General features: G+C 48.4%; 11 protein-coding genes across 11 annotated transcripts; 1 reads left to right on the top strand and 10 right to left on the bottom strand.

The window, feature by feature from the left end:
• Positions 1–151: 151 nt before the first annotated feature.
• Positions 152–1,926, bottom strand: EV420DRAFT_1268702 (NOL1/NOP2/sun family-domain-containing protein; the record flags this gene model as incomplete). The annotated part of the gene is made up of 6 exons (XM_060467460.1): positions 152–246; positions 306–756; positions 813–1,183; positions 1,236–1,413; positions 1,468–1,573; positions 1,631–1,926. 6 exons carry the CDS (start codon positions 1,924–1,926, stop codon positions 152–154), a joined length of 1,497 nt encoding a protein of 498 aa, XP_060331823.1.
• Positions 1,927–2,352: 426 nt separating this feature from the next.
• EV420DRAFT_277959 (FUN14 family-domain-containing protein) lies at positions 2,353–3,577 on the bottom strand. Its single transcript, XM_060481513.1, has 3 exons — positions 3,157–3,577; positions 2,925–3,103; positions 2,353–2,874 (listed from the first exon to the last, which is right to left on the bottom strand). Exons 1-3 carry the CDS (start codon positions 3,383–3,385, stop codon positions 2,665–2,667), a joined length of 618 nt encoding a protein of 205 aa, XP_060331822.1. The 5' UTR covers positions 3,386–3,577; the 3' UTR covers positions 2,353–2,664.
• On the top strand, positions 3,422–4,290 carry EV420DRAFT_1536868 (uncharacterized protein). Its single transcript, XM_060472903.1, has 3 exons — positions 3,422–3,577; positions 3,641–3,986; positions 4,043–4,290. The coding sequence occupies exons 1-3, from the start codon at positions 3,452–3,454 to the stop codon at positions 4,213–4,215; spliced, it is 645 nt and encodes a 214-aa protein (XP_060331821.1). The 5' UTR covers positions 3,422–3,451; the 3' UTR covers positions 4,216–4,290.
• EV420DRAFT_1536865 (uncharacterized protein) lies at positions 4,291–5,935 on the bottom strand. The gene is made up of 7 exons (XM_060472902.1): positions 5,677–5,935; positions 5,538–5,618; positions 5,422–5,482; positions 5,280–5,371; positions 5,178–5,231; positions 5,056–5,121; positions 4,291–5,006 (listed from the first exon to the last, which is right to left on the bottom strand). Exons 1-7 carry the CDS (start codon positions 5,714–5,716, stop codon positions 4,366–4,368), a joined length of 1,035 nt encoding a protein of 344 aa, XP_060331820.1. The 5' UTR covers positions 5,717–5,935; the 3' UTR covers positions 4,291–4,365.
• A 295-nt stretch (positions 5,936–6,230) lies between these two features.
• Positions 6,231–9,453, bottom strand: EV420DRAFT_1620165 (uncharacterized protein; the record flags this gene model as incomplete). The annotated part of the gene is made up of 14 exons (XM_060475549.1): positions 6,231–6,553; positions 6,606–6,765; positions 6,805–7,233; positions 7,289–7,546; positions 7,615–8,100; positions 8,149–8,197; positions 8,247–8,303; positions 8,353–8,431; positions 8,480–8,505; positions 8,567–8,639; positions 8,695–8,936; positions 8,992–9,231; positions 9,282–9,306; positions 9,360–9,453. The coding sequence occupies 14 exons, from the start codon at positions 9,451–9,453 to the stop codon at positions 6,231–6,233; spliced, it is 2,541 nt and encodes an 846-aa protein (XP_060331819.1).
• A 176-nt stretch (positions 9,454–9,629) lies between these two features.
• EV420DRAFT_276954 (uncharacterized protein) lies at positions 9,630–11,201 on the bottom strand. Its single transcript, XM_060481512.1, has 8 exons — positions 11,071–11,201; positions 10,937–11,017; positions 10,824–10,884; positions 10,680–10,771; positions 10,579–10,629; positions 10,444–10,521; positions 9,910–10,391; positions 9,630–9,853 (listed from the first exon to the last, which is right to left on the bottom strand). Exons 1-8 carry the CDS (start codon positions 11,108–11,110, stop codon positions 9,806–9,808), a joined length of 933 nt encoding a protein of 310 aa, XP_060331818.1. The 5' UTR covers positions 11,111–11,201; the 3' UTR covers positions 9,630–9,805.
• Positions 11,202–11,710: 509 nt separating this feature from the next.
• Positions 11,711–15,455, bottom strand: EV420DRAFT_1268590 (armadillo-type protein; the record flags this gene model as incomplete). The annotated part of the gene is made up of 9 exons (XM_060467454.1): positions 11,711–11,960; positions 12,019–12,125; positions 12,181–13,077; positions 13,131–13,279; positions 13,337–13,614; positions 14,155–14,672; positions 14,725–14,786; positions 14,849–15,114; positions 15,184–15,455. 9 exons carry the CDS (start codon positions 15,453–15,455, stop codon positions 11,711–11,713), a joined length of 2,799 nt encoding a protein of 932 aa, XP_060331817.1.
• A 551-nt stretch (positions 15,456–16,006) lies between these two features.
• On the bottom strand, positions 16,007–18,106 carry EV420DRAFT_276446 (aspartate amino-transferase). The gene is made up of 8 exons (XM_060481509.1): positions 17,945–18,106; positions 17,706–17,886; positions 17,615–17,651; positions 17,441–17,558; positions 16,758–17,393; positions 16,555–16,707; positions 16,336–16,505; positions 16,007–16,287 (listed from the first exon to the last, which is right to left on the bottom strand). The coding sequence occupies exons 2-8, from the start codon at positions 17,770–17,772 to the stop codon at positions 16,131–16,133; spliced, it is 1,338 nt and encodes a 445-aa protein (XP_060331816.1). The 5' UTR covers positions 17,773–17,886; positions 17,945–18,106; the 3' UTR covers positions 16,007–16,130.
• A 1-nt stretch (position 18,107) lies between these two features.
• Positions 18,108–18,988, bottom strand: EV420DRAFT_276459 (uncharacterized protein). The gene is made up of 3 exons (XM_060481510.1): positions 18,808–18,988; positions 18,570–18,751; positions 18,108–18,510 (listed from the first exon to the last, which is right to left on the bottom strand). Exons 2-3 carry the CDS (start codon positions 18,681–18,683, stop codon positions 18,388–18,390), a joined length of 237 nt encoding a protein of 78 aa, XP_060331815.1. The 5' UTR covers positions 18,684–18,751; positions 18,808–18,988; the 3' UTR covers positions 18,108–18,387.
• Positions 18,989–20,570: 1,582 nt separating this feature from the next.
• EV420DRAFT_1536820 (syntaxin) lies at positions 20,571–22,433 on the bottom strand. Its single transcript, XM_060472901.1, has 9 exons — positions 22,258–22,433; positions 22,159–22,193; positions 21,940–22,105; positions 21,659–21,892; positions 21,498–21,606; positions 21,366–21,442; positions 21,195–21,314; positions 21,055–21,140; positions 20,571–21,003 (listed from the first exon to the last, which is right to left on the bottom strand). The coding sequence occupies exons 1-9, from the start codon at positions 22,285–22,287 to the stop codon at positions 20,850–20,852; spliced, it is 1,011 nt and encodes a 336-aa protein (XP_060331814.1). The 5' UTR covers positions 22,288–22,433; the 3' UTR covers positions 20,571–20,849.
• Positions 22,434–22,584: 151 nt separating this feature from the next.
• On the bottom strand, positions 22,585–24,328 carry EV420DRAFT_1620162 (argininosuccinate lyase; the record flags this gene model as incomplete). Its single annotated transcript, XM_060475548.1, has 8 exons — positions 22,585–22,827; positions 22,882–22,962; positions 23,017–23,160; positions 23,211–23,295; positions 23,347–23,693; positions 23,739–23,990; positions 24,044–24,218; positions 24,264–24,328. The coding sequence occupies 8 exons, from the start codon at positions 24,326–24,328 to the stop codon at positions 22,585–22,587; spliced, it is 1,392 nt and encodes a 463-aa protein (XP_060331813.1).
• Between the last annotated feature and the right edge of the window lie 430 nt (positions 24,329–24,758).

Here is a 24,758-nt window from a genome sequence, read left to right as displayed (position 1 = left end):
TTCTCTTGGCCATCATAGATTAGAGAGGCACCCGCCTGATGGAAGGATCGTGAAACAATAGAATATGTTCAAGTAACGAGATGCATGTGGAAACGCAGGATTGCATAATGATATGATCAGCCTAGACCCCTTCCTCACAGGTGTTGGCTACTTATGCTGTAGCTGATACAGCGGAAGAGACTGGAGGGGGTTTTGTCCGAGGCGGTGGCCGTAAGCCCTTCGCTTTCATACGTCGGCGTTTGGCATCTATGAGCGAATATCCCACAGTTAATAAAATGAATCGTCAAAAGATGGAAGGAACGTACCTTCAAGATACGGCCGATCTTCGTCTGAATCGAACGCTGCGGCTTCCGTATCCTCAGCAGCCTCCAGCCCTTGTGAGACGGCTTCATCCTTCTGCGTAGCGACCGGACGTTCCTTGCCCTTCTTCTCGATTTTGAACTTCGCAACAAAGAAACCATCCATATTGTGCACATGGGGATAGAACCTCCGGGTCAACTTGACACTCGGATGGAAAGTCTTCCCGCGATACTTCGTATAGCCCTCTCGCCCGAACTCAAGACCAGTGTCAACCAGCCTGACATTCGGCCGTTTTTTTAGAGCATAGTCCACTACGGCCTCGTTCTCGTCCACGGTAACGGAACAAGTCGAGTACACAAGATATCCACCGGTCTTTGACTCGGGGCTAACACTGTCGATAGCGCAGAGGATAAGCTGCTTTTGGAGGTGCGACAATAGTGTGAAATCGCGTTCGGACTAACGACGGGTTTTGTGAGAAGGGAACGCATGGTGATTGAAAAGAAGTAAGGTACCTTGTTCACTTTTACGCTTGAATCCTTGCTAATGACGCCCGTACCGCTGCATGGAGCATCAAGCAAGACCCGGTCGAATCCTCCCATAACTTTGGGAAACTCTCGACCATCATAGGAACAGACGACAACATTCTTGCAACCCAGACGATGTACATTCGCTGTAAGACTCTTCGTTCGGGACTTGTTCGCGTCGTTAGCAAACACAACCCCGGTATTTTGCAGAAGAGCAGCAATGTGTGTGGTCTTCCCTCCAGGGGCCGAAGCCATATCCAAGATGCGCTCATTTGGTTCTGGCGCTAGAGCTATCACAGGAAGAAAAGAAGACGCTGCTTGAAGCATGTAGTGTCCGGCGAGATATTCGGGAGTAGCACCTATTGAAATATTATTGTTTAGAGCAAACGCGCCAGAGATAACGATCCGTACCGATGGGGACACTGCTCTCAAAAACTTGCAACCCAACATTCGTCCATTTACCTATAGGTTCCAGATTAACACCGCGATTAACCAGTGTCTGCGCGAGGTCGCGCCGCCGAGTCCGTAGGGTGTTTGTTCTAATCGTGACAGGACGGGATACTTCGTTGGCTTCAAAGAACTCAATGGCCTATAAAGAAGCATGAAGTAACGGAATACAGGGTGTTAAAACACGGCGGCGTACCTCGCCGATGGGAAAGAGAAGAAACAACTTCTCCGCCAAAAAGTCATTATAACCATAGTAACTTGCAATGTCGGCCAGCAGTTGGTCAGTATATTCTGATCGAGAGCTATACACGAGAACTCATCAGTATGGATTGATGTTCAAGCAGAAGAATCGTGCTTACCGTCCCGGTTCGGCCAACTTCTTGAACCTACTCAACACCCGTACGCATTCTCTCATACGCCGCTGTATCATATTCACATCAGGACCACCTGATTTGTTTTCCTCTTCTCTCTCAGCAGCTGTAGGTAGATGAAATTTGTCCTCCCCATCCCCATCCACATCGTCTTCGTCGTCGTCCATGTCGAGATCATCGTCCTCTTCGTCGAATGCTGCCTGCTGCAACTCTTCAGCGTCCAATTTAGCTTCAGCAGCGGCTTTTGCATCCAATGCGCGCGACCGGGCTTCCATGTTGGCCATAGTTGTAGGACCATCCTCATCGGAGTCCCCTCGTCAGAATCTGAGGAATTGTCGGAACCCGTAGGTATAATTTTTTTAGGTCTTTCACTTTGTTTCGACCTTTTAGCTTTAGAAGGAAGGATGGGTTCATCTTCTTCATCATCGTCACTGAATTGGAACTCTTGCACAGGCCCTCGTAGAGGTTCGTCGCTAATTTCAAGTGGGGTAAATATCGAAGCAGGTAAAGTCAATGATTAGGCGCACTCTTGCACATCTACGTCACCAAAATCATCATCCATAAATGACCTGGAAGAATATTCAAAACATGATCTACCTCAGAGATGTTAAGAGTACGCACGCATCCAAATCTGCTTGTTCATCGACATCCTCCCAACCGTTTAAAGACTCAGAATCTACCCGAGCCTTTTGTTTCCCCTTCGCCGGTGTTGCTTTGGTCTTTGGTTCCTTTGTTTTGGCCTTGATAGAGCTCTTGGCTTTTGCTTTAACATGACCTGCTTCCTTCAGTTTCTTGGGGGGTCTGGGAGCAGTCTCCTTGTCATTGAGATCGTTCCCCGCCTTTCGTTTTCGAGACGAATCTAGGTGTTTTGGTTCGAATGGTTCTGGTGCACCTTGCTTGTTCTTAGCGCGACGACCCATGATAGCGGATGGAGGACGAAAAATTAGAAATACAGAGTACAAGAAAATTTGATCATTGTTTGGCGTTGTGTACCATTATCAATACCCCAGCCCGGCCCGCCATTATCCCAACCGCAAACCTAGCGCAAGCCCAGCGACGAACGATGCCCGTGGTTGAAAGTCTGCCGTCAAGAAATCCACAACCCATTTGAACAAGGAGTATAGTGTTGGTGACTTCTTTCTACCAGTCGCGTCCGTTGTGTAGAACAGGTTCTCAAAACGTCCGCCCATTTTTACCCAATCGACGCGTATGACAGAAAACGATACGAGGTACTATTACCGTCTAGTAAGAAATGGAATCGCGCAGGGCATAACGAACTTGCCTGGAGAAGCACGAAGATGCCGCCTAAGAAAAATGCCATTGCTTTCGCTCCCTTTTTGATGAATACCCCGGAACATATGCCTGCGACGGTACCAAAGGAGAGCTCGTATATCGAGACGGATGATGAGGGTGGCGGTGGAAGGACCTCGGGTTGAGCTGACGGTTCCATTGCTATCGGGGCTAAATTCAAAAGATAAAGGCCTGCTACCAATCACGCTGAAATATTATCGCACCATCGCAATGAATGGAAGACCTGGTGGCCAAGAAGGTTCCTAGTCCTACCCCTGCAACGCCAGCTGTTGTGAAAAAGCGCGGCGTAAACGAGAAGCTTGTTTTTGGTGGTGCCAGGGTCTCGGTAGAGCTGAAGCGAACACGACATCGATATCCTGTCCTGAAGCAATTCTGGCGGCAGAATGGCGGCGCAACAAACCGGAGGCGTGGACGAAATAGCATGGAAGACATAACAGTAGCAAGAAGAGAAGGGTCAGTGACGTCAGAGCGACCCACCGTGTTTGATAAACAACAACCATGATTGATACAGAGCAGCAGCCCTTGCTACACACAGAACAAAGCAAAGGCACCCTCGATTCCTGGCGCTGCAAATTAGGTGAAATCCTCGAGGCCCAGCTCTTCCACAAGTTCGTAATCGCTTTGGTAAGAATTGTCAATTGCAATCTTGGGGGGACAGACGAATAATTATTTTCTATGACATTATAGATTACTATTGACGCTACTTGTGTGCTTGCAGATCTTGCATATACTCTCTTGTCTGCCGACTGTACCCCAACAGGTCCAGAGGGTCCCCCGTGGCTCGAAGTTCTGGCTCACATTTCTCTCGTTATCACCACATTCTTCCTCGTTGAAATTCCTCTCGCCCTTTGGGCCTTCGGTCTCCAATATTATAATCCCCTCGGGCAGGTCACCCATGCTCCACTGCACCTGTTTGATGCTGCCATCATCATAACAACTTTTCTTCTGGAGATTACCTTGAAGGGTAAAGAAAGGGAACTCGGCGCGTTACTTATTGTTCTCCGTCTGTGGCGCTTGGTCAAGCTTGTCGGCGGTATGTTGTTATTCCTTCTAGTTCTAGTTCCATCACCCTCAACGCCACTGTCATAGGAATAACCGTGGGTGCCGGCGAAATATCAGAAGAAAATGACGAAGCTCTTCTGGATGCGCGCCGACAGCTTGAGAGCCTAAAATCCGAACTTGAAATTGTCAGTCGTGAGAATCAAGAACTCAGAGCACGACTGGGATGGAATGTTCAAGGGCTAGAGACAGCCGAATTATGATATTTCCTGCATAATCTATAACGTGGATATACATGATAGTAGGGCTACAAAAATTGGTGCGTGGGCAAAGTTCAATGTCTGTGTGAAATGGCAAGAGTCCGACAGTAACTGTTCGTGGTCTAAAGTCATCAAGATATACCAGGAGCTCCGTCAAGGAGACATGGGGACTGTATGAACGGTGATGCCTTTCTTAGCGTCCGCTCTCATCCACTCCGAAAGCCGAGGAAGTGGTATGGGCTTGTCATGATCGTCAATGTCGCGGGGAAATGCACCCCCAGATGTCATGGTAGACTCCATACTGAAATGCGACTGACCCGGTCGAGCCAGAACACGAGATTCGCGGAATCGTTCAATAAATCGGGAGCCGATAGATTGTGGTTTAGACTCGGCTCTAGGGGGGAGCGGAGGTGTTCTGGGAGATTGAAAGGTAGGCGAACTGATCTCCACGCTGGATCTCTGCGACGAGTTCGCGGAGGTGGAACCATCACTGCGCTTTACAAACGGATCGTCCACTCCCCGACGAATCTGGGTCTTATCGGCCCAGTGCGTCTTTTCGCCCACCTTGCGTTTGCGATCTCCTGTGGAAGCAATGTCACCGAGATACTGGCTCCAAGAGTCGTTGCCATATCCCAGTTTGGCAGCGACCGTATGGGAGGAGCCTCCGTCGGACGATGCCTCAGGAATACTGGAACGGAACCAAGGGACAGTGTAAACGGACTTGTTCCAGATGCTCGAGTGTTCATGCGAGTGGGTCACCGCGGACACGAAGAGGCTGAAGACATACGCAAGAACTGGATTACGAATTAGTCTCGCCTTGGTTATTAGTCGAAAACAACCCACCAAGAAAGCTTTTCAGCCATGTCGTCGGAACGAGAAGTGTCGAAGATGCGCAAACTGACCAGTCGGCTGCAAGAATACAGGGTAAATTTGAGATTCGGTAAGTGCGCAGTAGACTGACGTACCCGTAAGTTGACATGTCATCACAGGTCCATTGGCAATGAGACTAATGGATGCGCCTTGGAAATAATATGAGCGATTGCGAATGCGTATAATTCAGGACGTACTGATGTCGAACATGCTCATCACTGTCGTCCAAAGGAGCTCGGCTTTGACGTGCGCAAATTTCATGTGTGGAAAGGCTATCTCCGCCATAGCGCTGGCGACATATGAGACGGGCCATATGAATGAAATAGTGGCACCACGTACAGAGCAATGAGGATGAGTGTAGCGCAGCTATTAAACAGCATCAATGCGGCGGACCCAGACACTGGCCACGGAAAATGTCAGTGAGGAAGCTAATAAAAAATAATTGGCAAACGTACCCGTTGCATCCAGCGCATTTGTAGCATGTACGTTCCAGGCCGCAAAAACGAGAATGAGTAGGCTGAAATAAATCAGCATCGCTGGTCGTTCGCCATGATTAGCAGCCCATAAGATTTGACGAGTACAAGGCAGTCTTACAGAAAAATACAAATCTGATGATTAGAAAAGGATTGTGCATATTCGTCAGAAGTAAAGCCACTCAGTGGAACTCGAAATCGTGAGGAGGAAAGAATGTGGTAGTGACGTTAAGTCGTCTAGGTCTAGTGCCCGCCGGGGATTGAAACGGAAGCATTTTCTAAGAGAGAACCTATATATACCGGGACAAAAGAACAATAAGGTTAGCCAGGTAACCAGAACAATGGGCGGCAAACTGACAATGTGGTCGCCTCGGTATCCCCAAAAGGAAACGGGAAAATCCCGTCGTTCGAATTTCAACTTGGTGCTCTTGTTCTTGGTAGTGCCCAAACGCAAGCGCTTGATTGCAGTAATGGCGATAATATGGGAATAACCAGAGAACAACACTGTCGCGACGGGAACTTGGAGCGCAGACAAAGCGTCGAAGAAGGAAACACAAAGGTAGCAGTAATACGTATTGACACGTTCTTTACTACTCTGAGTATGATTATTTAATTATACAAGAGATGAGCATGTTCTACAATCCGTTCTGCGTACGATATCTGACCTTTCAAAGGTCAAAGTGTCACAACCCCCCCTACGCCACCTATTAGCGTCGCATCAACCTTACCGCCGGTCTTCTCGTCCAGCCATGCGTCTAGTTGCTCAAAAAGCTCCATCGACTCCCCACCTTCTGCCTTCGTTGCTCGCTTACCAGGCCACATCGCTTTCTCCAGCAGGCCTATATAATTCACCTGTATTGGGGCATCTTTGATGACCATATCCACTTCCCATGTATCTTGTCCATAGAATGAGGCTTCCTTGATGTGATGCCTCGTGTGCTTGTCCGGAGGATTGTCATCTAAATTCCATTCGAGGACATGCGCATCAAAGGCAATAACTAGGGTGTAGAAAGAATCAGAAGGCGAAGGAGATTAAAGTGATAGACAAACCAGTCCAGATGAGTCCCGGATGGTAGATCCTCAATGTAACTTTCCTGGTGCCAGCAACGAGATCTCTTGCATCATTTAAGGCTTTAACCTCAAACTCACCACCACTTTCTAGGAAACCTTGCGTGGAAGCGGGAAGAGCTAGTTTAAATGGCGTGAGGAACTAGCAGAAGCATGTTTAGTGACCAGTGAAATCAAAGACGAAAATGAAAGGACTTGCAGCGGAGAAAGGATACAGTGGGTCCCAATCCCCATTATAATAGTCCATTACAACACTTTGTGCGACCGCGCTCTGCGCGCCGAAGTCACCAGCAATAGCGTGAACAAGGTCTGGAAAACCAGGCGCGCCATCTGACGCAGCCAGATGTAGGTGATGTTCATGGGTAGTTACGTTTTCCACTCGTAGAACAAATACTCTCCTTTGATGCATATCGTCGTACACATCCCTTTGAGCAAATACAGCGATTAAAGCCGCGTTCACAACCAGCAGGACTACAATAAACTCCTTCAGATAACCTTGGCCGAATCGGTGAGAGAACGGTGCAAGTAAAGGAAGTCCAACTGAGCCAACGACGGTGACGATGGTTGCGATGAGATGGTCTGCTGGAGCCGACGCAGACATGCGGCCTGTCTTAAAACAATACACGTCTAGGATTCCAAGTGAGAGCTATTCGGGAAAGACTCACCAACGGGACGAAGACTTCTATGGTCGGCACTATGACAAGGGTGCCTGTGATGAGAGGTATGAATGATCCAAAGACATACGTCAATATAGAAATTCCTTTCTCTCCGGTGAAACTGGCGAAGAGTGGATTAAGAGCATAGGCAATAACCAAGGGAAGGGCTGTAACAAAGAACAAGGACGCGGAGCCCAAGCCCAATAGTTGCAGACCAAATGCAGCCATCGCTTGGACGAACAAGACGGAAGAATAAACAAGCGGCCTCTGGGAGGGGAGGAAACAGTAACTGCGAGGTAAGAGTGCCTATGCCAGTCAATTAACAAATGCAAAACATTGTAGAAAGTTAGCACCGCACCGAGAATCGCAGCTGGCCCATAAAGTACAATTGTCGATAGTTCATCTTTGAACCAGCTCATGCTTTTCCCCAACACGTGGGTCATAACAAGTGCTACGGCATTTGCACCCGCCAGCGCACCCACAAAGGCAAAAAGCGTTGCCAAAACGCTCAAGACGAAAGTCTTTGCAGGGAAAGGACTTCGGAAGTGTATCAGCGCCACCGTCACAATCAGGAATACAGCATAAATGATCTTGGCTGTACTGAACGAGTATATGAAGAAGTACGGGATCACATGGCTGAAATACACCATTTCAGGCTTGCTATAGCCATCGGTCAATTGAGGAAGAGGACTTGCATGACCCGACAGGTGTAGCAGTAGGGCAAGAGCGTTCTCGCCCATGTGTTGACCGACACCAGGCTCGATATTTTCCACAAGGTCCTTACGCATGTGATACAGGTATGAATTCCCTATGATGGCCATCTATTATCGCGTCAGCACAGAGGTAAAATAAATAACAGTACATCATACGTCTAGACCAGTGACGTTAAGGTAGTCTTGGAACTGTCGGAAATCAGTGCTACAAAATAGAGGTTAAAGGGGGAAATAAGGAGGATAAATAGACTTACTCTGACATGATTATCCCACTTCCGAAGATATCACTAGCGAAGACGGTACCAAATGGTCTGCAGGAGTTGTCAGTGCGGAAATTATGCAACATTGCATGTCATTGACCTCGGGACATGGGCATACGCTTCAATCATCTCCTTCGAAGTAGCTTGAAAAAGAATTTCACGTCCTGTTGTTCCGGCGGCTGCGACGCGTCAGTAGATAGCATGGAAGTCTTCACGGGAGAATCCACCTTCGAGGTTGATTACGGCGCGTACACTGACAGATTCAAGGTTAGAAATCAACAGCGTACAGTGATATGAAGTTTCGGCGGACTCACGACGAAGCGATCGGATGCTGAGTCGAAAACATGTGTGAACCATCTTGAAGGGATTCCTCGGCATGATTGAACACTGAGCAGATCGTTACCCCCGGGTAGCACGTGGTTTCTGAGTAAAATTCACATACAAAAGATTATGGAATGTTTTGGACTCCAATCAGGAGTACCTAAAAGCACTCTGATAGCATCTAGCATGATTCCCACAGAAATGGCGTCGTCAGCAGCCCCAGGACCAGGTAGTTGACTGTCGAGATGGGAATTGACAAGCACCGCGTGTTTCTTGCCCTCGTCGGTACCATCAGAAACGCGAACGATAAAGTTACTGAGGGAGACATAGGTTTTGTACAGACGTGTGTTCATTATGTCGAATCTAATTACAGCCGTCAACACCCAAGACGCGACAATATAGCGGAAATGATGCGTACCGGTGACTGCCGCTCCCTTCTTGTCTCCATATTTCACATTCCAGCTTTCTACCGCCGCTTTCCTTCACGATGCGGTCGCACTCAGTCTTAATGTCCTTGATTGTCTGGTGCATCCATAAGTCGGCCTGGGCGTGTTCTGCAGTTCCGACGGTTCGATAACCAATGTCCTCTGATAGTATCCTAGAGTACTCTAAAATATTGGCTTCGCAGATTTGCGGTAGGTTGGTGCGGTTGTTTATTCTTCGTTGAACGTGTGAGAATAACGCCGCATTAACAAATAATGGACGTACAGCTCTGTTACAGGTTCCGGCAGTGCTATACCGAAGTTCCAATAACGTGTAAGTTGCGAAACTGAATGAAAGACGGACTGGTGTGGTGCCGATAGCCAATTATTGGACCCAAAATAAAAACTGGCGCAAGATACAGTAGGGACCGGAGAGGGCCCAGCTGTCGATTTGACATGTTGGGTGTGAGAGAAAGACCTATCAGGGTAGTGGTGCCAGCGCATCCAGCTCGGGAAAAAAAGTTGCCTTTTAAGGAGCGATACCTCCAACAGCCTACGAAAAAAAAATCCGACTCGGCTGCGACGCGAACTACGACACGGACAGCCTATAGTGGTCCTCGTGCATCTACGACATACATCAAATAACATCCTTATTAATAACCTACAACAACATAGCCCATCCAGAACCAGTGAACGAGTACATAGTGAAATCATAATGAATCCGAGTCCGGTCTCCGCCGTTCTTTGCCTTTGGTAGGCGACGTGACGTGCAGATCCAGCTGTGGCGGGCGGGTACGAGTGGATGGGATCCTAGGCCCCGTCGGTCTTACTCGATGTGGTGTTTGAGTCGACCGGTATCTATCATCTGGATCCGGGAGTGGTTCCCGCCTCAACTGTTTGTGCGCAGCACGTACAGGTCTTGAAAGGATATCAGCTCTAGGCCAATCACCAAGTGGTGGAGGAGAAGGAGGATTGTTTGGCTGTGAACGTGGTGATTCCTGCATCGGCATACGAGAAGGTGTTATCACCATAGATGGCTGAACGTATTGCGGATATAGGGAGGGGGCGGTAGCTTGATTGCCTGATGAGTACTTGTGCTGGAGGGCGAAATTGTTGTGCCTGGGAACCCTCGGCACTGGTGGCGGTTCGTAGGCTTCCACATCGTACGAAGAGTCAAGGCCTCTCATCATGTTTACGGAAGGTCCTGGTCGCCGAGGTAGGGGCGCAACGATAGTAGCGTTATCTTTACGGAAATAAGGTATGGTCGGAGACGTAGGCGGGCTTGGCAGACGGCTGCTGGGGGTATCGAGATCACGAATGTGATAGAGCCATATTCGTGTATCCGTCTTCTGTCGAATGAGGCAGGTTATAGTTAACATCATCAGGTATCCAGACACTGAGCAGGATAAGGTCAGAAAAGATTTGATAGAGGTACGAAATCAACCGACGAAGAACAATAGTGATCCATGAGAAAGCCAGGATAACTCGATTGGATACACAACCAATATCACCGATTCGGCGGCGCGCTTAAGGATACATATCAGCTACAGCCATCAGTTCCCAAGTCAAAAACTTCTACTTGCCGTCAAATGTGCAGAGCGCAGGCTTTAATGCCGACAATGCGACGGCACCACCTTGGTGGACATCAGCCACTAGATGAAGGGCAGTGGTAACTTGTACGTACAAAAATTCATGACAAGGAATAGCCCGACCCATGTACACTCAAACCACACACGTCCCGTTATAGGACTGTCGTACGCAGCTTCGACGAAGACACTGTAAGACGTTAACATATGGTCCACCGTCATAGGTTGGGAAGTGGACAGACATTAAGAAGGACATGGCAAGCCCACAAGCACCAACGACGGTTAAATAGATATCAAGAGGATCTAGCAGAATGAGTTAATGAGCGCACAGATCTCAGGAAATGAGCAGACGGACATTTCAATCCTATTAATTGGATAAGACTGAGGTTCCAGACAGCGACGCTAGCATTGATAGCATTGAAAACGAGGAAAAGACCTTGTGCCACTGTCAAGCTGAGACCGAGAGGACGAGAGAGATTGGCAACGCACCGACGAAAGCATATCGAGTATACGCATAGAGGTGTTGCATTGTGATGCATATATACAGCAAGGAGGGCGCTCGCGGCACCGGTCGACGGTGGTGCAGACAGTAAAGAAGAGGTCAACTCCAGGTCGACAAGTCAAAACATCACAGGGTTTTCCCTCCGAAACGCCCGGGCCGAATGTCACCCGAGTACGTCTGAACCAGCCATATTAGCGCGGTTCTGGTCTTAATCCTTCCTCCTTCAAGCAAAACCTAACATTAGAATTATCATAACATATATCGCACTATAAAACTACACTACAGTACTCCCACATCCCAGCGGCAATCCTGACATGCCAGGAAAACCAGGTACAGTCTCAAGTTCATCAGAAGGTCATGGCTGTCGCCGGTCTCGTCTTGTTCATCCCACCGTCAAAGAGGTGCCATCTCGCTCCGAGCGTTGCTCCGGTACCCCTCGGTGGGATTACACAGCCTCGTCTAATTCGGACCCAGGTAACGCGGAGGGGGGCCTCGAGAACGTCGATGCATGCCTTGAAACCTGTGAGAAATTCTTGACGTGGCGTCCACGGTCAAGCAGAAAAAGGCCCGAAACATAAGATCGGACTTCATGCGAAGAGTCCTGTGAGAGTGTCTTCGCAAGATCAATCACAGAGACAGGCGGCAACGTCCTCGTCCAACAGGATGCTGCAGAAGAATTTGATGACAGATTGCTTCGCGTAGAGGGAGGAGTACCTTACCATACAGACCGGCAATTAATCTGGAAACACCAATACGAACGCCGACTATAGAGTCTTTTGACAATTCGCGGAGCGTTGTCCAGAGCTCTTCATCAGGAACTTTGACGGCCTCCATATCACCGTCAGGAAGGAGGAGCACCTGCTGGCATGCAATGTAACTGATTGATAAATAATAATATCAGTTCTGGATCATCGGCAGTAGGTTTAGACACCAACGTCATTCGCTGCCTGAACACGCTTGAGGACGAAAGACCCTGAAGATCTAAATGTAGGTCTCCGAGGACCTTAGGGTGCCGTTGCAGCATGGGCCATATCAGCGGTAGCTGCGAGGAACCTAAAATTAGTGCTTTTGCCTTTCATATCAAAACAGAAACGAACGGTGTGAATGCCTGCCTCTCGAATAGCATTGACATTGTCGATCAGAGCAAACCTTAACAACCCACACACAAGCCGCAACAGATAAACCACTTCTTGGTCTCCCTGGCTTGCCACGGATTGAATGACGGCCGATAAACATCCGGCTATGTGCTCCCTTTCTCGCCAGCAGCTCCACCTGTTTTCTTTCCATGCTTCCAAAACCCCCTCGAGAACTTCCGTTTTCCCTCCGACATTTAACGATCCGACAAACGTCTCAAGGGATTGTACGATTTTCAGTCTTATCTCTGCCTCCTGGCTCCGCAATCCATCCCACCAGACAGACATCAAGTCCCGCTGCGCAATCTCTGGACCTAAAACCTTCGCCATGTCACCGACAGAGGCCGCCAGTGTCCGCCGAACGCCGAACGCAGGACTGTTCGAGAGCTTCAGGTAAGTCTCCCGAAGAGTCTCCCAGCGAGAAACACCCAAAGTCATGGCCACAGCAGGTAGGTTGAAGGCACATATTAAAGGCCTACAAGGATCGTTATAGAATGAGTCTAACCACCTCATTTTATCCCGGTCAAATGGTTGGGTTAGGGCAGGTTGTTGTCCATCCCAGACTTTCTTATCGTCTCTCTGTCCAATAAACATACTAATGAGCTCAGCTGGTGGTCCTTCTGTGTCGTCACCGGGTTTCCGGTATTCATCGTGAAAAGTGTGAATGACTTCACCCAGAGCTTCTAGGACCCCTGATCGCACGTCGGGAGATTCATCCGCGCTCATGGACTGCATAGTATGAACAGCTAATGCTCTTCTGTGCTTTACCGGCAGCCGCGCCAATATGACGGGTAGGGCGAAAAGCGAGGAGTGGCGAACAAGGGGAGCAGGGTCAATGAGTAAACGTTCCAGAAGGGGAAGCTGGGATAACCGGTCAGTGTGTGATATTTAAATTTATTTCGCTCATAATTTACCAGGGATGTGTGAACTACTTCATCTGGCACAACTTTCGCCAGAGCTCCAAGCACGAAGCTCGATTCTCGGCGAACCCAATAAATCGAATCCATTACGACATGTTCAACTTCTTTGACAAACGCATTTTGCGTTTGCTCATCAACATAACCTATGATCAAGTTAGAACACATTGACGCCACTGGGTGAAGCCTATGATTATACTGACCGGTGGAAGTAACGATGGCCATTAAGCTCATGCTGGTCAGACGCTTCACAGCTTTTTGTTCTTGATTCTCGTTGCAGTGGTCACCCCCGTCGTCACTCATACTTCCCGCCTGCGAACTTCCGTCATTGTATATATAACCAGTTGAGTATGGCAAGACAACGTCAGAGTTTGGTGTGCCATTAGATGCCGGCAGTAGTGTGGAAGTCTGATAGTTTGTCGGAAGTGGCAAGTCGGGTGATCGTATAGGTGAGTGGCTGCGATCTTGTAATGGATGCAAACTGTCAAGGGCCAAAGCATTGCTTGTCACAGGACCGAACGGAACAAAACCGGATGACGAGTTGTAGGAGTCCGCCTGCACCCGATGATTGGCTAACGTGACATCAGACGGGACTGATAGCCTTGAATCGGAATTGGACCTGCGATGGTGGGGGTGTTGAGGTCGAGGTGAATAAGTAGGTGGTGCGCTGTGAATAATTATATCAGGAGAGGATGAAGAAGGAATGGGTGACATTTGAGAGGGTATGCTATGTTGCTGGGGTATCAATGTAGTTGAAAAAGGTGACTCCTTCGAGCATGTTCTGTCAGATGCTGGAGTCTCGCTAGAAGATGTCCGTGAGGAAGAGGAAGAGGTTGAAAGAGCAGGTGTTCCACTGGTTGAGCTTGGGTTTGAAGAGTTAGAAGAGTCACTGCTTGAGACAGTGGAGGGGGAGTCCGTGTCGTTTCCGGTGCCAGAAGAGCAGCTGTTCGATGCCAATGGAAAGACAGGAAAATATGGATTAATGTTCTCTTTCTGCCATAAATCTTCGGCAGACGGCGACGAAGTAATTTGCTCATCTGTTTGACGCCCTACAGAGTCAGAAAAGGGGTCAGAAAAGCTAGTGGAATCGCTACGAGGACTCTGGTCTGGCAACAAGTCCGAATCGCCGTCCAAGATGAGCCGATCTAGCCCAGCAACCAAATCCCATAAAATTTCCTGTTCAAATAGGACTCGTTCGTTCTTTCTAAAGAGACCTATCGTTAAATCTTCATTGAGCGAGGCTTTTGGAACGAAAGACGAATCCGCGACCCAATCGTCTGATTGTGGTGAAACCCTGATGCCAGGTATGGGTATACCAAGTTTGGCCTGGCGGTTCTCAGTTTCCTGCATCATATCTTCGAGACCATCAGCCTCTCTGATGCGCTGAAGAAGGTTTACAACCACACATTTAGCAGAGCTGCCTACCAAGCCATTCGGACTTAGTAAAAGTCTGCCAAGAATTGGTGTGAATGCATGAACTGATATGGACGTCGGATATGAGTTGATCTGATTGTCCATTGTGGCGACGACCTGACAGTGCTGTAAAGCGACATGTTATTGACATTGACTGAGAATATAAGGCGAGACTTACTGTCAAAAACCACCAGATCACCGAGGCAAGACCCGATGTTAAGGCCTCTCTAACGGATTCATCTGGAGGTGAAGATGTGTCATTGCCAGCCATAAGAATCTGAAACATGACCACTTTTACGCACCTTGGTCTTTCGACAAAACTTGCAATAAGGGAAGGACGTATTCCACTGCTTCTTGAGGAGCAATTTGGTCAAGAAGATTGGGCAGATCGCGAGAAATAAAGACCCGATGGTATGTCGCCTTGCTGACGGAATACAGATATATTTTCTCGAGGGGATTTAATTCGGGTCCTTCATCGTCTAAGGCCAAATCAAGGCCAGAAACCTCAGGGAAAGTGTCATCGGTCTGAGGCACGGGCGGAAAGGGTTGTTGAGTAGGACCCATCGCGCTGGAGAAACCCATTGATCGAGTGGCAGGGGAGAAATGAGGAGAAGCATGGCTCCCGATGGCCTGATACTGTTGAGCCGAAGGAACCACTATGGCTACGTTCTGAGGTGGAGGGTCGCATACCATCGCCTGACTGGTTTCCGGGGGTTCATCGACAAGCGGAGAAACAATCGGGGACGACGGGGCCGTATAAAAGGTCAGAGCGGGGGAAATGAGCGGACTAGCGAACGGATCTTCAAGTCTGTGCGAAGGCGACGGTGACAGGGATACAGAAGAGAAAAATGGAGGCGGAAGGTTGATGTGAGTGGGGTGGCGAGGCGTAGGGCCCGAAAGTGAAGGCATGGGAGCAGTAGAAGAGTCGGAAAAAGGCGCCTGGCCCGACGAGGACTCTGAAGAGTCAGAAAAACGAGATTCAACAAGGGACACTACAAGACCCATAATTAGAGGTGAGGGGGAAGAAAACGCATGACGGTGGAAGAAAACGGACTTGAGGGAAGAAGAATTGAACTGGGGAGAAGCGCCAGTCGTACAACTTTAGGCTGCTTGACTCAACGCGGTGAGGCCAGCGCGCACGAGGACAATGACGCAAAACGGATCTGAACGGCATACAACTTGACGAACAGCACGGACTCGAATACCTCGAGTGCAGCCTCGTTCCAGACTGGAGCGGGGTGGAGCCCTGTAGCAGTCGACGAAATAAAGGGAGCAGAACGTCAGCGACAGTGAACAACATGATAAAACCAAGGACAAACACGACTACGGTAACGGTGACGATAGCAGGACCCGATATCCTTGTTTGCTTCAGTGATGAAAAAGTTCAAGGTATAGACGTTCTCAAAACGGACATCAATTTCCGTTCGGAGGTCAAAATGACGTATTGTTGGAGCCATGTGCCTGTGACGTATCCGCGGGTGTGCGTTGAGTAGAGTTAAGTATATTTACAAATCGAGAACACAAAAACTAAACATTAAGGATAACGACAACGAACTACTGTACTCTAAACGTAATCACAGCTCTTCAAAGTGAGCCCCTTACAGCCTTGTCCAAACTCTCAGCAAAGTAGCGGATATTGTGGGTATTTAGGCCGGCCATTGAAATCCTGCCATTCACCGTCAGGTATACGTGGGCTTTCTCCGTCAGCGCCTTGCTCTGCTCCGGGTTGATGCCGGTGAAGCTTTGGCTGCGTCAGCCCATGTTCATTCTGAGAATCATTAAAACTTACCTGAACATTCCAATCTGATTGATAATGTGATCCCAGTTGCCGGGTGTTTTCAATTCAACAGTCAGCAAATGGTGCAGTTGCTTGCGCATCTCGATAATGCGGCCCGCCATAGTCACAATATCACGTTTCCACTCTTCAAACAATGTCGGATCGTTGAGGATCAGTGATACCTGCAAGGTCGTTACTCCACATGACATCACACATGAAACGGCCACGTACAATGCGGGCACCATATGTAGGCGGATTACTGATTTCGCTGCGCTGAAGCACCGAAAGCTGGCTCGTAACACGAGCTGCGGTCTCTTGGGTAGGCGATACGACATGGAGCGCACCGACACGTTCTCCGTACAGACCTGCGTTCTTGGCGAAACTCTGTAACCAACATGTAAATGAAAGGTACAAAGCAAGATGGCGTAACATACTTGACAGACTAAGAGGGAAACGCCCCTTCGGACAAACTCCCTAACGGCCCAGGCGTCTCCTTCCAAGTCTCCGCTTGCGAACCCTTGGTAGGCGCAGTCAAAGAACGCGTAATGGCCCTTCTCGAGCATGACATCAGCGATGTTGGTCCATTGTTCCTTTGTTGGGTCAACGCCGGTGGGGTTATGTGCACAGGCATGAAGTAGATAGATAGAACGAGGAGGAGCAGCGTTCAACGACGCGATGAGGCCATCGTAATCCAACCCGATGGTAGCAGGATCATAGTAGGGATAGGTTTTTGGGGTCACACCAACATTCTTAAAAATGGCGTGGTGATTGACTGGAAAAGGTATGAGATATGAACGGAGCACCGTACTGGTCAACTCACCCCAAGTGGGATCACTGAGGAAAACTTCCTTGGAACCGCTCCAAGAATAGAATCTAGACACAAATAAAGCGCCAAGATGGTTCGCACCGGTGCCGGAGATGGTCTGGACACTTGAGACGCGGCCCTCTTTAATGGCGGGGGAATCGCTTCCAAGAATCAGTTTTGCGGCGGCGGACGTAAATTCGGGTAACCCAGTGATGGGCAAGTACTCGTGGTCTATGTTGGGATTGGAAAGTAACAATTCATTGGCCTGGAAGTCCGGTTAAACGACTCTAGAAAGGATCCAGAATCACGTACCTTCTTAACGACGGGAAGCACCCACGGTTTGTTGTCGTTATCCCTGTACGCGCCGACGCCTAGATTGATCTTTTTATCAAACTTGTCGACCTTGTAGGCCGCAGTTAACTTGAAAATGCTGTTGGTATATCCGGTCAGACGATGTGGCTCATGACGGTGTGCATGTGCACCAACCTGTCAGGGGGTGCAAGAGGAACGGTTTGCCAAGATTCTGGGAAGAAATGAGCGTCTGACACGTAGCAGCAAGAGAGAGGGAGACACGCACCTGCCGACATGATTATTGCTGGTGGCTGAGATATATGGTTTATAAGTTGCTGTATTCTGGTCGCCATGGAATCAGTACTGGCGGTTCAAGAGAGACAGGCAACAGAATGCTCTGGACGACGTGGTGGACGGTGAAGAAGGACCTACCTAGGACGTTGTATTTATCAAGTACGGTATCAAGACTGCATGTGATAAACCGGGAGTGAGCAATAGCAAGAAAGCAGCGAGATAAGCACGGACCTCCTGCAAAACTCTAGAGGGAATCGATGGTGATGGTAATCAGGTGAGAGGCTGTTGGAATTCCAGCCATAGTCCAGCTAAGGGACTTTATATACTCCTCAGTTAGGAAGGAGGGGAACCAGCTTATTTCCGCATCCCCACACCAATGCCGTTCCGTGTCTTACAACGCCGCATATTTCCATCATGTGGACAATTACAGGAGTATCCAGGGCTCTCATCCGGCACGCTCAGAGGCAGTAAAAATATTATAAGCGTCTTCTATACATAATAGATACTCGGGAAAGCATGACAACGGCGGGGAACTACTAATGACAATATTGGTGGTCCGTTATGCGTAGGTAGATATGTACGGAGGTAGTAAACAACAGTCGTGTGTCTGCCGGTTGGTGGCAGTATAAGAGCCACAGCCAGCTGGTGTCGCGGATAATGTTCGGGAGGAATCGTCACGCTGTAGCCATCTTGGACGCCACAGTCCGTTCAGACTCCAGTTTCTCCTTGTTTTTCAAGAAAGCCTGCTGTCGGCAATCCTCCAAGTTATTGCAGCTATGGTGTTCTGGAAGGCGGTGCTAAGTAAAGAGACAGATCAGACAGGTCTGGGGCATCAGGAGGTCAAGAGGCAACGCACTGCTCCACAAAATTGCGCCAGACAATGAGGGCACTCTCCTACAAGTCGTAGCGCCGCAGAATTGCACTGGCTCTCGGTATTGATCTGAAATTGGCAACGTTTCTTGGCTGGCATGGAGGGTCGGTAAAATATGTAGTCGGGTGGACAGATAAGCGGGGTAACGACGTGGACAGGCTAGGAACCTTGAAACACTTGAATAAGTATGGGACCACAAAATATTTGCAAAAAAAAGGCTCACTGTGGGCGGGAAAGAAGAGGAACAGAGGGAGTCGTCGATGTGGGGTGTTGTCAATCGGAAGTTGTGGAAAGGCTTATATATTATATTGAGCGGGACGCGTAAGCGCCACGTGGAAGAGGTGGCTGTTCAGTGACATTCCCAAGAAGGCAATTTTGCTTCTATTTTCGGTGGTCTTCCAATTCGGACGGCGCATCCGAGATTCCGAGACCGAGCCATGCAATGCGCATAAAATTGTTTGCGCGGTGAACATCTTTTCCTTTTCTTCCGAACCAATTGCATTGCAGTGCGGATGCCGTTCATAGGGTTCGTCACAAGGCCATCGTGTGTTATCAATGCAGTTAGGTCACGCGTGCAGCTACTTTGATCCATGTTCGACGGCTTTTCCGTACGATCTTTTCCGATCCGGATTCCAGCGGATTTACCATCGTTGGAACTTGACCCATTCGACCTCTATCGATCATCCCTTAATGGACTCGACATCATCAATGCATCAACAAGCTATCATTAATTGGCATCTCTGAACATCTGAAAGCATGGAGAAGCAAAGCGATCAGTGTGTATAAGTATCTCAAGATCTAGACCATCTATCCCTGTTGTCTCAACTCTTTTCTGATGACGGCCGCACGATGATACTTGTTTCGGCTATTCACTTGATTGTCCTTTCACGCCGAGCCTCACGACTAGTGGCACTTTGACGACAAACCAATTATCATCCCCTTGGCTAGCCAAAGAAAGCGAAGCTGGACCACCTTCCCTGCTATGGCAATGCGATACGGGCCGTTTAGACGGTGTACACATATGCAATGCTTCGGTGTGGAGGCGGCGACAAGTTGGACATTAACTTCAGGGTTTTCAATACGAAAACCATAGTCTAGGTCACGGCTCTTCACAAGTTGCGCCCATTCACACCCCACTGATGGCAGTGATAGGGACCTCTAGATGGCATGATAGAAGCCTTGAGCTGAGGCGGCCTGTGGCGTCATTTGAGACGACTTGTGCGGGGTGGTTCTTGCGACTTGACGCCAGCTCACTTCAAGTCACAGATATAGAACAGATTGCTCGTATCACCAACTCCGAACCTCCCTTGAAGGTCACAAAGGAAGGGGGGAATGGGGGGCTCAGATCGCTAGTGTCGGTCAGGTAATCCAATCTGTACCCGGTTCAGGGAACTTCTACTAATGTGGAAGATGGTATCGCCCTGCCTATTTGCAAGCGATCTATTTATCCTGCGATCCATTCGGAGAGTTACTTGGACTAGAAAGCTTGATGACAGTGCGGTGACGGATGGATTTCCTTACAACCAGGAGGCCGCCCATCCAAGGGATGATCAAAGTCTCTTCAGCAACGTCAATAACGTCGCAAAATATACCTCCATCTCTTTGGAATTATCTAGGAGGCGTCAACTGTCTAGAATCTTCATTTTCCCTTCTGTGAAGGTATTCTTGACTATCTTTCGTCAAATCAGGCTGTTTCAGGCATGTCTGCGTCCACGTGATTTGAAAGTGAAGAAGTCAATGTTTAAGTTTTAGACAAGTGTAACACCTCAGATTCCCCAGTGATAGTAATCTATATTACATTACGGTAAGTCTCGTGCCCCACCAAACTTCAAAGTCCTCAACTTCGTAAAATTACATCCAATTACCTGCAGCAAAGTAGTGGACTGGTTTATCCAACACTTCATAGATTAAAATATCCAGCTTCACTGTTCAGGTAAACTTGATTGTGACCTCACGAACTACTCATTCATCCCGAGCGTATATACTTGCTCTATTCTCAGGAGTTGAACGTATGTGGTAGGGTATATATCATCCACTGTCCGATTGCATTACCATAATAAAAAGGCATTAAGATAGAAAAGCAGGACATAAAGGAAGGACAATGAAGTGTATGTACAGGTAGTTGTGAGAGGAACCAAGAGCAAACGAGGGTTGCGGGTACGGAAGTAACTAATACCTTGTCATAAATAAGAATTGCTAGGCTAACATGCTGCAGGAACCTCAGCCTAAGTATGGTTCCTCTGGAAAAAGATAAGCCATAAGTGATCACTTGGTGGTATTCTTGTTGACCTGTTGCGAAACTACAACTCCCACGACAACACCAACGATGATGAGAATGATGAGGGTAATGAAGAAACAGATCCATCGCTTTTTACGAGCGGCACGGGCGGAGACGACCGCCTTTTCGGTGTACCCAAGGCTAAAGATGACTCGTCAGTTGTATACTTGCAATAGGAATGATTTGATGTACCCAGCCTCAGTGTCCCTTTCAACGGTTGCAGCTTGCGTTTCAATATTGTTGATAGTCTCATCTTGCTGTTCTACCAAGACGCTCATCTGATTCCATATGTTAGTCAATGATAGACTTCGAGAAAACTTAGCAGGACTTACGTCATTGAACAACTGAGCAAGCTCTCCCAAGGTCTTCTCTATACGTTTGATGTCTTCATGCCGTTCCTGGACTTCTCGGTATGCTGCTCGCGACTCTCCATATCGGTTGGAGCTCAAAAGCTAACAGGCTGTATTAGCACTTTGAATCGCAGTATTCTTCCCTCTACTCACCGCTTGGCTGAATATTTGCCCGCCATTTTCATCGTTAACAACTGCTCTGACTTCTTCCGGTGATGCGTCGGGTTTTACTAATGATGAAGGTCACCATTGAGTCAAAGCGATTTTCCGCCAAAGGAGTCGCACCAATTTTGAATTGCCTCTCCATCCGCTGCTTGTATTTTGTGCGATACTGTTGCTCCACAGTCTGATAGCTTTGAATAGCTTCCACGAACTTGGACTTCACCAATGCGGTCTATATAGAGCGTGAGATCAACAGCCATGAGCGTGGTGACCGGGTCTCGCACCTGCTGTTTGCGAATTTGCCCGTCTCGCCCAGTACCGCCCTGCTTCTCCAATGCTTTGATACGTCTCTTTATGGTAGAACTGAGAGCACTGGTGTCTTCCACGAGCTCATCCAAGTGTGCAGCGTTTCTTTGAGCAGCGGCGTCATCCATGTTATTCAGTGACCGCGAGTGTAGATCACCAATGCGAGCCACATTATCGTTGAACGTCCGTAGGCTGTCTTGGATAGAAGAAATCTGCGAAGAACGGTAAGGGACGGGTATTTGTCTCCAAGTGGGCTGACCTCGGTGTAAAATGCGGACATGCTGTCGCCGTTCATACCAGATGTTAGTTGAGTGGCGCTGCCATCTTTTACTTCGTTCATCTCGTATGAACGATCATCCTGCTGAGCGTAGGGATTTTGGCGCTGGTACCCGCCTTGGTACTGCGCCTGAGTGGGATAGGAGTTACTAAGACACCAAGTCCGTTGGTATTTTTGTGGATGTAAATCGTTCGAACGTACGAGCTTAAGTTATTGGCTCCTCCTTGCTGCTGAGCCTGTGTAAGAAGAAAAGGACTTAGTCTTCTTGTTCTAGGCTGGTGACATCCTAGAAAAACGCACCCTCATGGCTGCTAGACGATCCCTGGCCATAGTGGTTGTGACGTGGAAACGGATAGGAAAACTGAGAAAAGCGGAATGCTAGTGATGGTTCGAAGACGAAATAGACCAGAAATTGTTATACTGGATAATTGGGAATCGGTTGCTTGTGAGGAGAAGAGGAAGAACGGCGTTTGAGGGTTAAGGCACGAACGCGGCTTCAAGTTGGCCGATAACAACCGCAAATATGGCAGAAATGAGGCAGTGATCACTACCAATGCAGTACGTATGTAAGACCTTCGTTTCTAATTTCCTACAAGTGCTCTTTTATAGCTGTACGAATGACATACGTTACTGCGACAAGGCGGACCGAAGGACAGCCACCTGTCTATCCACCATGACACGACTCGGCCCACCAATAGCTTGCCGCCTCTCAACGCTTGCTTCGAAATCGAAAACATCTACAACGTCCTCGGTAAACTTGTCGCTCAGACTCTTGTAATCTTGTAAGGACAGTTCGTTAATTTGGCATTGTCGGGCTTCCGCTAGAGCAACAGCCCTGCCGGAGATATGATGTGTCTCTCTGAAGGGCATCTATCTCGAACGTTAATATCTAGTAGGCAGAGCCCCGCCAAAATAGACACTCACCCCTTTACGAACAAGATAATCAGCGAGGTCGGTTGCGAGCACATCCATTGTCAAAGCTTGACGCATTTTGTCAGCGTGAACCTTGAAATACAATATATTTGACAAAGATCTATTTGCTCGACAGGTTGCACTAACCTCCAACGTAGCCACGACACCCTCGGCAATTTTGAATGCGGCATGGATAGTATCGACGACGTCAAATAGAGGTTCCTTATCTTCTTGAAGATCCTTGTTGTACGTGGACGGCAAACCTTTCAAGGTCATTAAGAAACCTGCCATCTGAAACGAGAAAGGTTAGACTAAGCTAAGACCTCAATTAACCGACATACATTTCCGAAAACACGTCCAGATTTCCCTCGCAAAAGCTCCAGGGAGTCCGGGTTCTTCTTTTGAGGCATCATGCTCGAGCCGGTGCTAAGATTACTGTCAGTCGTATAAATCTGCATAACATAGCGAAAGACTCGCCTATACGCGTCACTCAATGTGACAAATCCAAACTCTGCGGTGGAATAGATAATGAGGTCCTCTGACATACGGCTGAGATGTGTCATGGCCAAGCTGGACCACATCATGAATTCGACAATGAAGTCACGGTCTCCAACACCCCACAAGCTGTTTTCGGCAACAGAGTCGAATCCCAATTCTTTAGCCAGGAACTCGCGATCGATGCAAAAAGGATTCCCTGCAAGAGCACCAGAGCCAAGAGGCAGAACAGAAATGCGAGGGACAAGCTGCTTAAGTCTGTCGAGGTCGGATTTGAAGGAGAACCCATGCGACAGAAGCAAATGAGACCAACGAATGGGTTGCCCTCGCTGGGATTCATGAGAGCACATAAGACAGGCAAAGGAAAATCTCACTTGAAGGTGGGTGTATCCAGGCATAAGAATATCCTTCTCCTTATCTGCGCGCTCGACTATGACTCGAATGAGCGCCTTCAGACTCTCTTCAATGATTTTCACTTCTCCGAGGAGCCATAGTCGCATATCCGTCGCGACTTGGTCGTTCCGTGAACGTCCAGTATGAAGTTTCCCCCCCAGTGGGCCAATGAGTTCACTAAGTCGACGCTCATTTGCAGTGTGAATGTCTTCATCGTCTGGCTTCACTTGGAACTGACTATACGTTTTAGTATTCTGTTTCGCAGGGGCATTCAAGATTCACTGACTCGGCCCTCCTGCCATTCCTTGCCAACTTCCGTTAGACCATTGATCATTTTGGTTTCCTCGTCGGGGGTCAGAATGCCGATGCGTCGTAGACCTTTAGTGTAGGCGATCGATCCAATGATGTCTGCGTTATGCATTCGCTTGTCGTAAGACAACGACTCGTTGAAGTCATTCATCCTGAACAGAATGAGAGATGAACGCGGTCAGAGTAAATACACTTACAACGGATCCGTCTTTCCGGTAAATCTACCGCCCCATAGCTTTTGTTTCGTTGGTTCATCTGTCATTTTTTCGATACAGTAGTGGTCGTCGATATCAAGATGGTGACTCGATTATCAGTGTCACGAAGAAATACCAAAAATCGTGACCACAGCATTTCAAATTTTTTCCACATCTATAACCATATTATCTCCGTCTGGCCAAGGTAACTAGCTCGCCTCGTACAAACTTGCACGGGAATTCATGCAGTATCGAAATTCTTGACGGTATTCGTGGCTGCGACATGGATTCTGGCGGTTTACCGGCGGCCGGTGTTCTATTGACTCGTGTTGTAGTTATTTTCTGACGTCGGACAATGAGGCCCTTTTGTGGCATTAAGAAGAACAAAAGCAAAGTACAGGTGGCACCCTCCGCTTCTACGACCGCCATGATGGCTCCGTCTGGTGTCTAAGCTGCCTTTGTCTATCCTTCACGCCCACGTTCTTTGAAACTTGGCTG

Source organism: Desarmillaria tabescens, assembly GCF_030435595.1.
Source record: "Desarmillaria tabescens strain CCBAS 213 chromosome Unknown EV420scaffold_14, whole genome shotgun sequence".
Taxonomy (NCBI): domain Eukaryota; kingdom Fungi; phylum Basidiomycota; class Agaricomycetes; order Agaricales; family Physalacriaceae; genus Desarmillaria; species Desarmillaria tabescens.
This window is presented reverse-complemented; position numbering and strand designations above follow the sequence as displayed.

Bases quoted from the DNA above. Each gene is read 5' to 3' on its own strand.
- EV420DRAFT_277959 (XM_060481513.1), bottom strand. From the start codon at position 3,385: ATGTCTTCCATGCTATTTCGTCCACGCCTCCGGTTTGTTGCGCCGCCA. The intron at 3,104-3,156 runs GTGCGATAATAT...TTTTGAATTTAG, and splicing joins GTCTTCCATTCATTGCGATG to CCCCGATAGCAATGGAACCG. The intron at 2,875-2,924 runs GCAAGTTCGTTA...AGACGGTAATAG, and splicing joins GCATCTTCGTGCTTCTCCAG to TACCTCGTATCGTTTTCTGT.
- EV420DRAFT_1536868 (XM_060472903.1), top strand. From the start codon at position 3,452: ATGATTGATACAGAGCAGCAGCCCTTGCTACACACAGAACAAAGCAAA. The intron at 3,578-3,640 runs GTAAGAATTGTC...ATGACATTATAG, and splicing joins ACAAGTTCGTAATCGCTTTG to ATTACTATTGACGCTACTTG. The intron at 3,987-4,042 runs GTATGTTGTTAT...CCACTGTCATAG, and splicing joins CTTGGTCAAGCTTGTCGGCG to GAATAACCGTGGGTGCCGGC.
- EV420DRAFT_1536865 (XM_060472902.1), bottom strand. From the start codon at position 5,716: ATGCACAATCCTTTTCTAATCATCAGATTTGTATTTTTCT. The intron at 5,372-5,421 runs GTACGTGGTGCC...ATATGTCGCCAG, and splicing joins ACACTCATCCTCATTGCTCT to CGCTATGGCGGAGATAGCCT. The intron at 5,007-5,055 runs GTGGGTTGTTTT...TTCGTAATCCAG, and splicing joins ATGGCTGAAAAGCTTTCTTG to TTCTTGCGTATGTCTTCAGC.
- EV420DRAFT_276954 (XM_060481512.1), bottom strand. From the start codon at position 11,110: ATGCAACACCTCTATGCGTATACTCGATATGCTTTCGTCG. The intron at 10,772-10,823 runs GTCTGTCCACTT...AACGTCTTACAG, and splicing joins CTTGCCATGTCCTTCTTAAT to TGTCTTCGTCGAAGCTGCGT. The intron at 10,630-10,679 runs GTACGTACAAGT...ATGTCCACCAAG, and splicing joins ATTCCTTGTCATGAATTTTT to GTGGTGCCGTCGCATTGTCG.
- EV420DRAFT_276446 (XM_060481509.1), bottom strand. From the start codon at position 17,772: ATGGCGACCAGAATACAGCAACTTATAAACCATATATCTCAGCCACCA. The intron at 17,652-17,705 runs GTGCGTGTCTCC...ATTTCTTCCCAG, and splicing joins AGCAATAATCATGTCGGCAG to AATCTTGGCAAACCGTTCCT. The intron at 17,559-17,614 runs GTTGGTGCACAT...ATATACCAACAG, and splicing joins CCTCTTGCACCCCCTGACAG to CATTTTCAAGTTAACTGCGG.
- EV420DRAFT_276459 (XM_060481510.1), bottom strand. From the start codon at position 18,683: ATGCCAGCCAAGAAACGTTGCCAATTTCAGATCAATACCGAGAGCCAG. The intron at 18,511-18,569 runs GTGCGTTGCCTC...CTCTTTACTTAG, and splicing joins TGGCGCAATTTTGTGGAGCA to CACCGCCTTCCAGAACACCA.
- EV420DRAFT_1536820 (XM_060472901.1), bottom strand. From the start codon at position 22,287: ATGGCCAGGGATCGTCTAGCAGCCATGAGG. The intron at 22,106-22,158 runs GTACGTTCGAAC...TTGGTGTCTTAG, and splicing joins GGAGCCAATAACTTAAGCTC to TAACTCCTATCCCACTCAGG. The intron at 21,443-21,497 runs GTGCGACTCCTT...CTTCATCATTAG, and splicing joins GGAGAGGCAATTCAAAATTG to TAAAACCCGACGCATCACCG.